The sequence below is a fragment of the Erythranthe guttata genome, chromosome 13 (genome assembly GCF_056151865.1).
Source record: "Erythranthe guttata isolate IM_541 chromosome 13, IM_541, whole genome shotgun sequence".
In the NCBI taxonomy this organism is placed as follows: Eukaryota; Viridiplantae; Streptophyta; class Magnoliopsida; order Lamiales; family Phrymaceae; genus Erythranthe; species Erythranthe guttata.
In genome coordinates this window covers 2,563,512-2,579,378 of record NC_142545.1, presented here as the reverse complement: position 1 = coordinate 2,579,378, position 15,867 = coordinate 2,563,512, and the positions used below count along the sequence as shown (strand labels likewise).

Here is a 15,867-nt window from a genome sequence, read left to right as displayed (position 1 = left end):
GTGACAGTCTTGCAACACATAATATTTCACATATAAGTCCAACGTTGGATTAATGATCCAAAATCTCCCACTTGGACTATATGTGTAACTTTATAATTATAGGTTGCATAAATAAATTTTGAGCTCAACTTTGCTGTCATTACTGAAGTGTGTCTATAACCAATCTCGTCCATCAATCATGCTAACACTGAATCAAAGGGGCCTTCGTTCACATTAGTCGTAACGGGACCCAACAATGGTCACAATATCAACAGAATTGAATGACATAGATTATGATGTGGATGTGTAGCATGGAAATGTCATGCAATGTGACCTTAACATACCTATTTCCAATTGGTCCTCCTTAACGAGATCAAACCTTAACAAATCAGAGTGTGAATAAACCAAAACCTTATTTCTGCAGAAATTATCCTAAGAGTATCCTTAATCCGAATTAACCCAAAAATTGTGTCTACGCCAAAATAACACATTTATTATAAACTCCCACTAAAACCGAATATCCTTAAATAATATGACACCCATACGAGCAATATGCACATGAGACCTTTTGGGTGACATCCTTAGTGTGTACACATAATGGAGTTTATATCGATGTATTTTATAGACACCTATTCACTCTGTATATTACAAAATAAGATGCTTATATAAACTAGTTACTGTAGTTAAAAGAGTTTTGGGTGTTGGCTAAACACTCGTACTTAAATTCTCTTTTAATTAGGTATACATTAAATGGATCTATAATGTACAAGCATCATACAAACTCGAAATCAAAAAAAACCAAATGATCTCCCAAATGAACTGATTTCGATAAATGAGCATAAATGACCTTATGTTCTCTATAATTACTGTATAATCCTTTTGTTTCTATTCAAAGATCCACTTCAAAGGATTATTTATATATCTGCCTAACTTTATGTACGATTTAGCCGAATGCGTACATACCGAAGTGTGCGTATAATTTCCCAAAGCTGACAGCAAGGGAACCTTTTGCATTCTTCTTTTACCGTAAGATCTTTATTGGGCATTGAGTGCGTATCACATGGTATATACAAACATTAACTTTATTTACCTCACAAATATGAGATAATCATTATGAGTTGTAACACCGTTTAGGGAATCCTAAAACTCTAAAACAGAGTCCGTATTGAGTGAAACTCTAGGTGATTAGACTTTAGTTATAACTTTTTCAACATAGCCTATTGAAATTCAAACGGTCTCAAATATACATTTGTGACCAAATGATTACACACTTTTGACAATTGATAAGATCCCAAATGTCATTATCATCTTAAGTTTAACTCAATTTAATATTGTATTCTCTTAAGGTTGTTGAGTTTATCTTTAAGGAGCAATTTCCTTCATGTGGGAGAAGACAGTATTTTTATTATTGTTTATAGCAACAAAATGAGAAAAATAAATTCTCTCTTTCATACAACAATGAGTATAACCCTTCCCCCCTTAAACTCAATATCCTTAAGAGATCTTATACATCCCGTCTTTAAAATCATATGTTGCAGTCTTTAGTGCTTCTCTTAAGATTAGAAGCAAAACCTTACTTGTCATTTGACATACTTTGGAGACTCATATCTTTAAATAACAGATAAAGCGGACATGGTTCTGTTACTTTTAGAAAATCTATTATGACGTCTCTACTGCAACAATGTGTCATTCTATGGGATAGTAGTTAACTGCGTACTTTTAGTCTTTTCTCGTTTATGTCATTTTATTCCTACACATAGTCAAACATGAGCTGACAAAGAATTCATTTATCATTTAGGTTTTGGAACAAACTTTATGTTGACTATAGATGTAGAAAGAAAAATCAAACCATATGCACTTTAAGGTTAATAAATAACCGTAACTTTAGTGCTTAAGCCGAAAATGAGATTAGACTAATACTTAATGTACTCCTTTATGTTTCTTCTCTCTTATTAATTATAAATCAAGATTAGTCACAACTATACTTGATTCAAGCTTGTCATTTTAATAATAAAACGTATCAAAAGTGCCTTGAGAAACATTCTAGTACTTGCCCTATCAATCTTGATGCCCCTAAAGATTTCTTAAATGATGCACCAAATGATCTTAATACTTATAATTAGAACGATCATATTCTTTAAGTCCCTTTTATTTTAACCTTAAGGAAACTTTTAATTCCGAAAAAAAAACTAGTTGGTCGTTCTATTTAAAAGATAAAATCAAGATCTATGCACCGTAAATAATAAGTAAATTGTGCTATAAAGCACAAGAACCAAAATTAACATTGACAGATAATGCAGAAGCGGAAGCATGAACTAAATAGAGAACATAAACAAGAAGACATGCTCACAACTACTATTATGTCATAAAAATATCAAATAGAATCTATGTATGTATGACATAATTAAACGGAATTGGGTTCATTTATCATAAAATACCTAGCCCAATGTTAACTTGACGTTATGGACGACTCGTTAACTTTTAAGCGGGAACTTTTTATAAATAAATATTGACGGTAAACTATCGTGTCAAACAATAAATCTACCTTAGGGCCAATTTACAATTCACATGAAATTCTAATAACCATCACATATTTATTATATATCAACCACAAATTCAAATAAAGGTATATTCCATCTCAAGATATCGGGCACTCCATTAATAACTTATCTTTGGACAATGATATTAACTTGTAAGTGATATCTTGGTGTAGTAATCAAACACTGACAAGAAGAGCACATCAAATAATAATTCTACCTTAGGGTCAAACTATTATTCACATGCAAAACACCAAATAATCGCCACGCGTTTACCACCACAATATGCACATGCAATTCAGCAAAGTATTGGCCTTCCTTAGGGCCGACACAATACCCACATTATTACATGCACAAAATCTTTTGTATTTTAAAATAAATTAAGTTTCACAGGAGAGCTCACTTAGGCGAGATGCTGCTTCTCTTAATTCATATCAAAATACATAAATCAAACCAATATTTGAATTTTAACTGAATTTAAGCCAATAGACTTTCTCAAAAAATCTTTAGTCATAGGCCTAATTAAATTACCTTATGAACCCAAATCCCACGTTATTTAGATTTAAAGTCAAAATAAAGTCGACTAGAAATCTTCACTTTATAACCCAAAGATGAGCCTAAACCATAAATCATAAAATTCATATTTATTTGAATTTGAGCTTAAAGTACAAAAAATGAGCTCACAAATTCAACCTTATTAGATTTAAAGCCAACAATAAATTTCGGACAAATAAATCCAAATTCTTATGAATTTTCACAAAACAATGAAGACTCAAATTTATAATAAATTCACGAGTCTACGTGCCAAATATCGATTGGGTCAAAGCTTATTGAGTTATACATGATAACTCATACATATATTGACAAACAACCATTACTTTAATGAGTCAAAACCTATTGAATTATAATAATTCATATCCATAATTTGACTAATTAATCCAAATTTCAATCCAAGAAGACCCAAACTTTAGAAATCTGAAATTCCCCAAAATAAAATGCCTCAGGAAATTAAAATTGAAATTCAAACTGAATCTCACTTTATTGACCAAACAAGTTCTTAAAGAGAATTAAAAATAATTCACTTATTCGTTTGATTCTTCATAAAACATGAATTTCAAGTGGCCCAAAAAAAAAAAAAAACTTTAAATTAACTTTTTATTCCTTAAAAAATTGCCCTTGCCCCAAAACAAGAAAATCTTTCAACTTAAAGGACTGGATTGTAATTTTGAAAGAAAAGCCTTTGAGTGAAAAGGGATCTAAGATTCAGAAATACTTAATTTGGCGGTTAAAAAAATATATTTTCTGAATATTTATCACAGTTTTGAGAGAAACTTTAAAGCTGGGGACTGAAGTGCACTTTTCGAAAGCTTTGAGGGTTGTAATACAGATTTTACATTATTTAAAATCGACCCAGGCTCAAAATCAGGAATAACCGAAATATGGGCTGAATTGAAATATTGCTAAATATCTCAAACTTAAATTAGGGGACCAAATTGGGAATTACAGAAACCTTAAATCTGGGGTTAAATTGTAATTTTCCGAAACTTCATAAACCTAATTTTCTTTCAGACCCGCCGCCACCACCATGACTGCAACCTAAGCAACACCACCGCCGAAAACACACAACTCACAGTCTCTCTCCGTTGGCCACTAAAAATCCCTTATTAGCGAATCCCCACCGCCAAGAATTGCGAAGGACAATCACTTGCGTTCGCTATATTGGCCGCCGGAAACGGAAAGAAGATGGTGGTGTGAGAATCATTGCAGCGGTGGTGTCGAAGGATGGCTCGGCCGGAAAACCAAATCAGCCGCCATTCATTCACCGCTGAAAATTGGAATTTCAGAATTTTTTTGACCGTAAACTTTATCCTTCAACCCAATGGATTAATAACCCAAATTTGAAATTAATCAACCCAAAAGGTAAGCTTAATCATACAACTGTTAAAAGATTCCTATAGAATCGTAATGAAATCGAGATTCAGATTTACATAAACAAACCAATCTCCCGATTTGGAATTCAGCAATTAAATAACACAATTCTTAAATTAATTAAACAATTAACAAACAACAGGCCGGATGAATTTTAATAAATTAAGAAATTGTCACATAACATAACAGTACAATTCCAAGTTCATAATCGGACCATAATTTTCAGAATTGAATCCACAAAATCATATTTCGCATAACTTCGAAATAGGGAAATTTAACGAACATAATATCCCCGATAATTCAAGACATGGTGGCTCTGATACCACTTGTTGGAATAAACTTGAATAAATCCCATGGAACCGTCATGCCGAATCATCAAGAATATTGTACATAAACATAAATTGGAAGCGTACCTTACTCCGGTGGAATTGATATAAAACGATCATAGATCTTCCAGATCATCATGTACATCCGAACCCGAGAACCCTTTAGACTTCTCTTCGTTATCTTTATGTCGATGGAATACATAGAGAATGGAATTAGTACATGTGACCCGGGGACCATGACCAATATATATAGATAACCTAATGGGCTATCTTGTGTAATTTTATTTTAGCCCATCACTATAATAAAATTACCCTAATGTCTCTACACATTAAAGGCCCACACCCTAGTAGACACATCAAAACCCAATCCAGATAAACCTTAGTCGATCACTTTAACGGGCTTAACTTTACGTGACAGTCTTGCAACACATAATATTTCACATATAAGTCCAACGTTGGATTAATGATCCAACACTTAAATCTTTGTTTCTATTTCTTGTTAAAAAGTGAAAAGATGCATAGTGATCGTTTGTTTGATCGGGAACTCGTGTTAGGCTTTAAAATGAGCATGGGCAGTGTTTAAGTTTATATCGAAACTTGAAGTTTATATACTTTTGCGTAGAAGAAAGAGCATTCTTTAATGACAGAAGAAATGGGTGGATGATTTTTATGCACGCACCTTGATGCAGTCGATACGCATTTTATACGACTTGTCTTTCGATTTAAAGATATGTCAAATATGTTGCAAATATTGTCTCTCGTGCTTGCGGTTGTTTTTTATATAGTGTCTAACGTGTGAAAATACATTGTTACTTAAGGGAGACAAAAGATTAGTTTATCCCGTGTAATGAAGGATGACGTTATCTTGTGATATGTTGCATGTTCGATTTTGATGACCTTCTCGTAATGCAAAACGATAAACCCGACTGTGAAATCATTTGAAGTTTAATTCTATTCCTCCCAAGAATTTGATTCTTCGTTATAATATTGCAAATATTTAACCTCATTTTGAAGCAAGGTTGTAAAAGGCGGTAATCGGGTCCGAGTCGGTCAGGCACCGACTCACGATTAATCGGTGCGGCGGTGATTAATCGGTTTTTAAAATTTAATATAATATATTTCTAAATATTATTTATAAATACTCCAAACATATATAAAAAGATATTTAAACATAGTTATATCTCCATCATATATATATCCTAATAACATAATAAAAGTTTAATAATTATAAGATCATAATACATAAATATCCTTATAAAATATAAATAAAAAAGCAAAATTTTTGAATTAACATTTATTCAGTTCTTTAACAATAATAATTAACATAAACAAAATAAGGCATAAACTCATATTTTCTTTTATTAAAATCCAACTTTTATTTCGAATTATAAAAAAAAAAAAAAAAAACTTTCGGTCTTAAAGGTTTGACCGCCTCAGACCGCCTCAGACCGCCTAAAACCGCCTCACAGGCAAAAAACCGATTTTTCAAACCTTTACACTAAAATCGTGAAGGTTTTGGACCGCCTCGCCGATTTTTAGAACACTGTTTTGAAGTACATTTCTTTAGATGTCTATTTTTTTCTGGGAAAATTACAGTTTTCATCCTTCAAGTTCGCATTGATTTCACAGTTGGTCCCCCATGTTCATAAAAAATACATTTAGTCCCTCATGTTTCAATAATTTAACACTTTCGGTCATTTCCGTCAATTTACCGTTAGTCTGTCAGTTAAGACAGTGGTGGACACACGCATGATTCCGTTAGTACTAATGGAAAATTGATGGGAATGACTAAAAATGTTGAACTTCTGAAACATAAGGGACCAAATGTGTTTTTTGTGAACATGAGTGACCAAATATGAAATCGATGCAAACTTGAGGGACGGAAACTATATTTTTTCCCCTGTTTTTCAACATGTCCGGTTTTGGAATTGATATGTAGCATTTTCCTAGGTTGTACACAAAATCCTTGGAAACAAATCAATATACTGCAATAAAAATCACAAAATACATATTTGGGCATGTTACATGAAAGCCATAATATGTTAAAGGCGGCGGATATATACAAGCCCATTTTTTTATTAGTTCAAGACATCTAACATAAAAATATTAATTTACCCTTAATGAAATTCAAAACCAAATAAAAAACATAAATCATAAAAAAAAAAAAATCGGCATTACAACGCCGATTTTGACTTGTAAAGTCGGCGTTGTGTCACCGATTTGGTTAACAAAAATCGGCATTTTGACGCCGATTTTCGTGTACAAAATCGGTCTGGATAAACCGATTTGGGAAACCAACGAAAACACATAAAAAAATCAATTTCAATCTCATTTTTTTTCCAAAATCGGCTAAAGCATTGCAAACAAACAAGAAGTAAGCATATATTAATGTTCATCCAGGCATATTTATCAAGAATCGATGCTCGATTAGTGTTTTTGAATTGACAAACAAAAGTTTAGTAAAAAGGACTTGTTGGTGGTGGTGGGGTGGTGGTGAAAGTGCAGTGGAGGTGGTGCGGTGGGTGGGTCGCTGGTCGTCGTTGGCGCGGTGGAAGTCTAGCTGGTCGGTGTCTCGGCGGTTTTGTGGCGGCAGTTGTGAGTTTTTTCTTTTTTTTTTCTCTTTTCTTTTTTTTTTCTTTTTTTTTATTTGTTTTTATTTTTTGGTCTTGAACAAATTAAAATTTTAGTTTGTTTGTATATGGGTATTATTTATTGATACAGGTATATTCGTCATGTTTGGTCTTGATGTAATAAAATTAAATTAATTTACGGACTTGAACTAATAAACTCATTTATGTGGGTTTGAACTAATAAAAAAATGGACTTGCATATATCCGCCGCCTATGTTAAAAGCTACCGAACAAGAATTTTTTTGTTTGCGTCGTCAAATTTTTACAAATGCTGCAAAAATTTAAGCATCCATGTAGGCAGCTCGATGCTAAAGGTTATCAAACATTATTTCGATTTTGTAGCTCTCAATTATACAGGGACACAAAATGAATAAGTGGTATAGTATAAGGACGAAAAATATAATTATTCCAATTGATATGTATATATTGTACTGTGTTCAAAGTGATGAAGATGGCCAAAGCATTACTAGGGATGGCCATGGGGCGGGTACGGGGCGGGTATCGCAATCCCCGCACCCGCCCCATACCCGTTGCGGGTTGGAATTTTAGAATCCGCCCCCGACCCATTTTGCACCCGCGGATCCCCGCCCCGTTTGACGACCCGTTTTTCCTTTTCGCTTCCATTTAAGCTTTTCCTTCTTATTTTGAATATAAAAATCAATTCTAGTTATGTTCCTTAAAAAATATATCTTTTTTTTTCCAATGCAAATATATATATATATATATATATATATATATATATATATATATATATATATATATATATACTAAAAATACAATTAAAATATAAATGCAAATCAACAATCATTTTATCAAATAACATATTACATCAGAAATTAAAAGCACGCATCGTTGTCTTTTAACAAGCCACCCAGTCACCTATGCTCGACAATACTTAGTACAAAATAAATAGAAAGCAAATAAATAGAAAAATAATACATACAAGGGTATTATAGGTAAATAAAAAATACGGGTGGTAAACGGGGCGGGTACGGGGGAAATTTTACTATACCCGTACCCGCCCCTTACCCATTGCGGGTATAAATTGTGAAACCCTTACCCGCCCCAATCCTAAACGGGGCGGGTATTACCCGTCTAAAATGGGGCGGGGCGGGGCGGGTACCCGCCGGGTTGGGTAATATTGCCATCCCTAAGCATTACTGCATTAGTAAGTTTGATTTTTTTTTTCTTTTTTGTTTTGTTTTCTTGGATCAATAAGCATTGGTATGTTCACTTATAACTCAAACCAGAGTTACAAGAGTAAAATTACTAGTCAATTACTTATACATTGCTTTGTTGGCACTACACTAACCTAAAATGCAGTTGTATCATTACAAATGGGAGCTAGAACTGTAAAAAGATCAGAAATGATCTCCAAGGAATTGTTTAAGTTTACAAATTGTTTGGTTCCTAAATTTTCTGGCTATGCCTCGTATATTTAGCCACAATTTTATTCTCAATTTATTCTCTTTTATATATATATATATATATATATATATATATATATATATATATATATATATATATAGGCTGCGGCTATATGTAATACTAATTTCACTTGTGCAAGACCAAATTAAAGAAAGATCTAAAAGATTCTGTTTTATTAAGATGAAACGACAAATATACCCATAAATTAAATTGGCTTTTTTTTTTCTCATGCAAGACCAAATACAAATAATGAGGAAAAAAAAAATAGATGCGTTTAAAAAAACAAACAACACCCCCTCCTCAAACCATACATGCGCCCACCTTCTCCGCCGTCAAAGCTCCGCCGCCCAAGCTTCGCCGCCCAAGCTCCACCACCTACGCCCACCTTCCTAATTTTGTTCAACCTTACTGAAAAAGAGGAAAAACAAATTAAATTTGAAATTGGTAAAAATCGACATCAAGGTGTCGAAAAACTGTGCTACAAATCGACACTTAAGCGTCGAATTTTATGGGTAAAAATCGACCTGTACATGTCGAATTCGTTTGCGCGGATTGTTTTTGGAAAAACGATATTCTAGCTAAAAAAAAACCCATAAATGCATACCTTCTTGGGTTCTTCCACCGTAAAATCTTCTATTTTGATGTCTTCTGACTCCATACTTACCATCTTTTAAATATTTGTTGAGTTTTGATTATTTTGAATGTTTAGGTTTTGTGGGTTTATGAAGGAGGAAGGAGAAAGGTCTTGTGGGTTTTGGAAGATGGAGAAGATGAGAATTGGTCTTGTGGTCTTGTGATAGGGTTTTTTGTGTTTTTGAATTTTTGGTCTTGCACATTTGGAATTTTCTATTTTTTTAACAAGTAAGGGTATTATAGTATTTATACATTGAAAATTTAATTTGGTCTTGCACAAGTGGTTTTAGTCTTGCATATAGCCGCAGCTATATATATATATATATATATATATATATATATATATATATATATATATATATATATATATATATATATATATATATATATATATATATATCATCCCTGGACATTGATACCCTTTTAAATTAAGAGATGCCATTTCAAATCAAGACATCCTTAAAATCAAGATGGTCATATTTTCACATTTTATTACTCGGACAACTTAATTAGAGGGCTTATACTGAAAATAAATATTTTAGCCTGAAAATACATTATTTTCATCCACCCATTGATCCTCAAAACAACATTCGCTCCCCGACATTTTTTCCACTCCTCGGTCTCTCCCTACCAGTCTCGTATCGCCGACCGTCTAATTTCCGCCAACCACGCACTATAAAAGGTTTTTCTCATCGGTCTAAATCCCCATTTTCAATCTAAGATGCATATTTTCAGTCTAAATTTTCCAACTAAATTGTCTATTTTCAGTGTAGGTTTTTTATTTTCATTATAAGCTCTTCATCTAAGCAGTCTATTTTCAGTTTAATCGATCAACAAATAAATATTTATTTTTTATTTTTAAGTTTTCTTTTATTATTTGTCTAAAAAAATAAAAAAAAATATATGTTTTTCAAATTTGTTTCACTTTTATTTTTAAATTTTATTAATTTAGTATTTCTTAAGTTAATGAAATTTGGCATTGTAAAAGAGAGGAGAAATTAGAAGAACAATTTTGTTATTGATGTATTGTATCAAGGCACAATTGTTTAATGAATTGTTTTATCAAGGCACAATTTTCTTAAGTTAATGAATTGTTTATTTGTTTATCAAGTCCAAATAAAAATAACTTTTCTGGGTCAACCTGAAAATTAAAAAAATATTGAGTTAATCAAACATCAAATTAAATTTTATTGTGTATTTAATTTGAGTTAATCTTCCAACCAAACTAGGTTGTAAGGGATTTTTCTTTAGGATTAAATACAAACTGCACCCCTGTATAATACCATCAGTGTCGCATATACCTCATTATACTATAAAATGCGACAAAATATGGCAACTCCACTTAACGGCCAACCCTCAAATATTTAACACCGTTAGTTTATGTAGCTTAATTACCCTTTTACCCTTACATTTGTATGATATAAATAAATATATTTTGACTTTATTATTTGGCCAATTTTTACTTTATTACATAACATTCCGGTGGCATTGACAAGTGGTTCTAGAAAAATATGCATTGTAATGGTTGGACGTAAAAAATGAAATGCATGAATTTTGAGAATTAGAACCACGGGAAACATTTTAAATTGAGAATTTTTAGGATGAAAGTTCAATTTTTTTTTCTTCATAATTCTAAAAATAATTTAAATTTTTTATCCAAAAAAAAATCATAAATTTTGGGTGATATTTTTATTCTGGGAACATAACTGCAAAATTTCATAAATTTAAAAGGAAAGTATAAATAATTTTCAGAAAATATATATATATTTTTTTTTCAGAAAAGCTGGGTGAAATTTTTAGGTTGTGGAAAATAAAAGTAGGGAAAAAACATGAAAAAAAATGAGTACACAGAGAGAAAGAAATAGGCACATTTTTTATACACAATATATGGGTATTTTCGTCTGAACTTGTCTAACATCTAATGCAATGGTCGATCAACTATGAAAATGTACAGATTCTTTAACATAGTTTAACAGCAGGGGCCACTTTATCGCTGTTTATAATACATGGGGTATATGCGACAGTAATGATAGTACAGGGGTGCAATTTATATTTAGGGATAATTAGCAAGAACCCCCTCATCTAGGAAAATGAGTTAAGGAAACACCCCCTCCTAAAAATAATTAGAGAAAACCCCATTATCTAATATCCCACTCAAATATTATTTTAATAATTCCCAAACCACCCTTATTAATATTAAATCACATTTTCATGTTTTAAAACCCTAACTCATTTCATTTGCCGTTATCTCTTCTTCTTTTATCGTTCTTCTATCTTCTCCTTTTCTCGTCTTCTCTCTTCTCTTCTCGACTGGAATTTGAAGGAAAAACAAGAGGTCGCCGACGGTGGTGGTGGTGGTCGAGAGTGTTTGTCACCGCCTCTCGCCGCCGCGTGAAGGGTGGTGACGGATCTGTAGTTGGCGGCGGTGTTTTCCACCGACAACGTTAGAGCTGATGACGTTGACGGCTATGAGGATGAGGCACAAGGAAATAACTGTTGCGGTTGCAATTGATGTTGGTGAAGGTATTTGCTTGTTTTTTTTTCTTTTTTTTTTTAATTATTTTTACTGTTGGTTTTGTTATGTGTTCAGAATTTTTTTACGGGGTGACCAACAATGGTTGACAAATGCCTTGAATCGTTTATGTTTTTTTTTTTTTTTTGTGGACATTGAAATGCTAATTTGTGTTTATTTGTATGAATTATTTATTTTATTCTTGTTAGGGATTGGTGGAATAGTGTGTTGTGGCGGCAGTGTGGTGACGATGGGGAGGCTGATTTAGGATTTTTTGGTGGATCGGGCGGATGACGGCGCGTGTAGAGAATTTCGCTCATGCTGAAACGTTAATCGACTATGTACATGTTCATAGTAGATTAAGCTAATCGACTATGCTCTGGTAGTCGATTAAGGTTGATCGACTCCAATTTTTTTTATTTTTTTTGGATTTTTTGGTTATTGATTCCAATTGTATAAATCATTTATAATGTTTGTATATTTTTTGTTTTTGTAATTTATAGTTGATTTTGTATTTTTTTCGCAGTTGTGATTTGTTACTTTTAGTAGCAGATTCTTAATCGACTATGCTTCATATCATAGTCGATTAATATGCTTCATTGACTCCAATTTTAAAAAAAAAAATTGAATTTTTTGTTTGTTGATTCCAATTGTATAAATCAATTATAATGTTTGTATATTGTTTGTTTTTGTAAAATATAGTTGAGTTTGCATTTTTGTAGTTGTGATTTGTAAGTTTTAGTAGTCGGTTCCTTAATCATCTATAGTTCATCATAGTCGATTTAATATGCTTCATAGTCGATTAACATACTTGATGGAGAAAAAAAGTTACAAAACGAAAAAAAAAATTGAAAAAAAAAAATAAATAAATAAATAATAATAATAATAATAATAATAATAATAATAATAATAATAATAATAATAATAATAATAATAATAATAATAATAATAATAATAATAATAATAATAATAATAATAATAATAATAATAATAATAATAATAATAATAATAATAATAATAATAACAATAATAATAACAATAATAATAATAATAATAATAATAATAATAATAATAATAATAATAATAATAATAATAATAATAATAATAATAATAATAATAATAATAATAATAATAATAACAATAATAATAACAATAATAATAATAATAATAATAATAATAATAATAATAATAATAATAATAATAATAATAATAATAATAATAATAATAATAATAATAATAATAATAATAATAACAATAATAACAATAATAATAACAATAATAACAATAATAACAACAATAATAACAATAATAACAATAATAACAACAATAATAACAATAATAATAATAATAATAATAATAATAATAATAATAATAATAATAATAATAATAATAATAATAATAATAATAATAATAATAATAATAATAATAATAATAATAATAATAATAATAATAATAATAATAATAATAATAATAATAATAATAATAATAATAATAATAATAATAATAATAATAATAATAACAATAATAATAATAATAATAAGAATAATAATAAGAATAATAATAATAATAATAATAATTACAATAATAATAACAATAATAATTACAATAATAATTACAATAATAATTATAATAATAATAATAATAATAATAATAATAATAATAATAATAATAATAATAATAATAATAATAATAATAATAATAATAATAATAATAATAATAATAATAATAATAATAATAATAATAATAATAATAATAATAATAATAATAATAATAATAATAATAATAATAATAATAATAATAATAATAATAATAATAATAATAATAATAATAATAATAATAATAATAATAATAATAATAATAATAATAATAATAATAATAATAATAATAATAATAATAATAATAATAATAATAATAATAATAATAATAATAATAATAATAATAATAATAATAATAATAATAATAATAATAATAATAATAATAATAATAATAATAATAATAATAATAATAATAATAATAATAATAATAATAATAATAATAATAATAATAATAATAATAATAATAATAATAATAATAATAATAATAATAATAATAATAATAATAATAATAATAATAATAATAATAATAATAATAATAATAATAATAATAATAATAATAATAATAATAATAATAATAATAATAATAATAATAATAATAATAATAATAATAATAATAATAATAATAATAATAATAATAATAATAATAATAATAATAATAATAATAATAATAATAATAATAATAATAATAATAATAATAATAATAATAATAATAATAATAAAAAGGGGCGCCAAACGATTTATTTAGTTTGCACAAATTCAAATGAGACGCGATAGAAGATGTATCGCCAAAGGACGTACGTTTTTTGGTGAAACAATAAATACAAAACCTTCTGATTACTGATACATATGCATCTTTTATAGGTTCTTCTATATAAGCAGAAATATAGTGTTGTGTCAACTTCACTAAATAAGTAAATATCTACTACACTTTGGGGTTTCGTTTTCGTTCGATTCGGTTTTGTTCGCTGCAGTTTCATAATTAGTAAACCATGTCGGACTATATACCGAGAGAGCTCCAGATTCAAATCCTCCAAAAACTTCCCGTTAAATCCTTAATCCGCTTCACCGCCGTTTGTAAATCGTGGCGGTCAATTATCACCAGCACCGATTTCATCTCTTCGCATCTCTCAAACGGTAAAAACGACTCCCTCCTCCTCCTCACCCGCGGCGATCGACACAACATTCTAGATCAACTGTCGTTGCTCAAAGTCGCTGAAAACGTACCCTTTGACGTCAGTTCTTCTTCACAACTCAAAGTTCCCTTCGACGACGACGGGATTGAATATTACAAGATAGTGGGCTCTTGCGACGGGCTTCTGTGCTTATCCGACGAGACCAGCAGGAAACTTGAACACCGCCATATTACTATATGGAACCCATGCGTTAGAAACCATCTAGATTTACTGCTCCCCAATATCAATCCAGAGGAAGATCACAGTGTTGCACTAGGGTTTGGAGTTGCTAGTCATGCATACATTAAGGTTGTGAGGTTGGTTTATATTTACAAAAACCTCAGCGATGATCTCGGTTTAATTGTTCCGCCACAAGTTGAGGTATTTTCCGTTGATAAATGGAGGTGGCGGAGGTTGAGGGGAGTTAGTGTTACTCTTACGATTATGGATTGTCAAGCTTTCTTTAACGGGGTTGTGCATTGGCTCGGGTTCGAACCCATCGATGCTTATACTTCTCGTAATTCGATTTTGGCATTTGATATTGGTGATGAGGTATTCAGTGAAGTAATATTGCCAGATGAGTTGGCAAGCGAAGACATAGCGCAGTTGCGCATTCTTGTGATTGGAGAATCGTTTGGCGTGGTCAAACACGATAGAGACGATGATGCATACGATGTGTGGGTGATGAAGGAGTACTGTGTGAAAGAATCTTGGACTAAGTTATACACCATTGATCACTTATTTGGAAAGATAGAAAACCTATTCGAGTTTTGGAAGAGCGGTGAAGCTTTACTGGAAGTAAAGGGGTATGGGTTAGTTGTCTATAATCCGGAAACTAAGATGCCGAAGGTTCTTGGAATCAACGGGTATGTTTATCATTATGTCGAAAGTTTGCTCTTGTTTAGTGGGCTATCGAGGTGGAATTCATTGGAGTTGCATTTGAGGCATTGCGAAAGTCTAAAACACCGGAGAAGCTTTTTCGGTGAGGAGTACGTAGCTGGAATACATCGTTGATGGAGATGAAATCGAACGCCATGCATGCCATCCAAGATCTTAAATTATTTATGTTTTTTTTAAGAACAAAATGCGCCTCGCCTCTTAGAAATTTCTAGTTTTCGCACTTTCC

The 15,867-nt window shown here is 30.4% G+C and overlaps 1 protein-coding gene across 1 annotated transcript; it reads left to right on the top strand.

Moving 5' to 3' along the window:
• Window positions 1-14,558: 14,558 nt before the first annotated feature.
• LOC105972039 (F-box protein At3g07870) lies at window positions 14,559-15,755 on the top strand. The gene has a single exon (XM_012996973.2). It carries the CDS (start codon window positions 14,559-14,561, stop codon window positions 15,753-15,755), a length of 1,197 nt encoding a protein of 398 aa, XP_012852427.2.
• The last annotated feature ends 112 nt before the right edge of the window (window positions 15,756-15,867 follow it).

Excerpts from the sequence above, each read along its gene's own strand:
- LOC105972039 (XM_012996973.2), top strand. The coding sequence starts at position 14,559 with ATGTCGGACTATATACCGAGAGAGCTCCAGATTCAAATCCTCCAAAAA.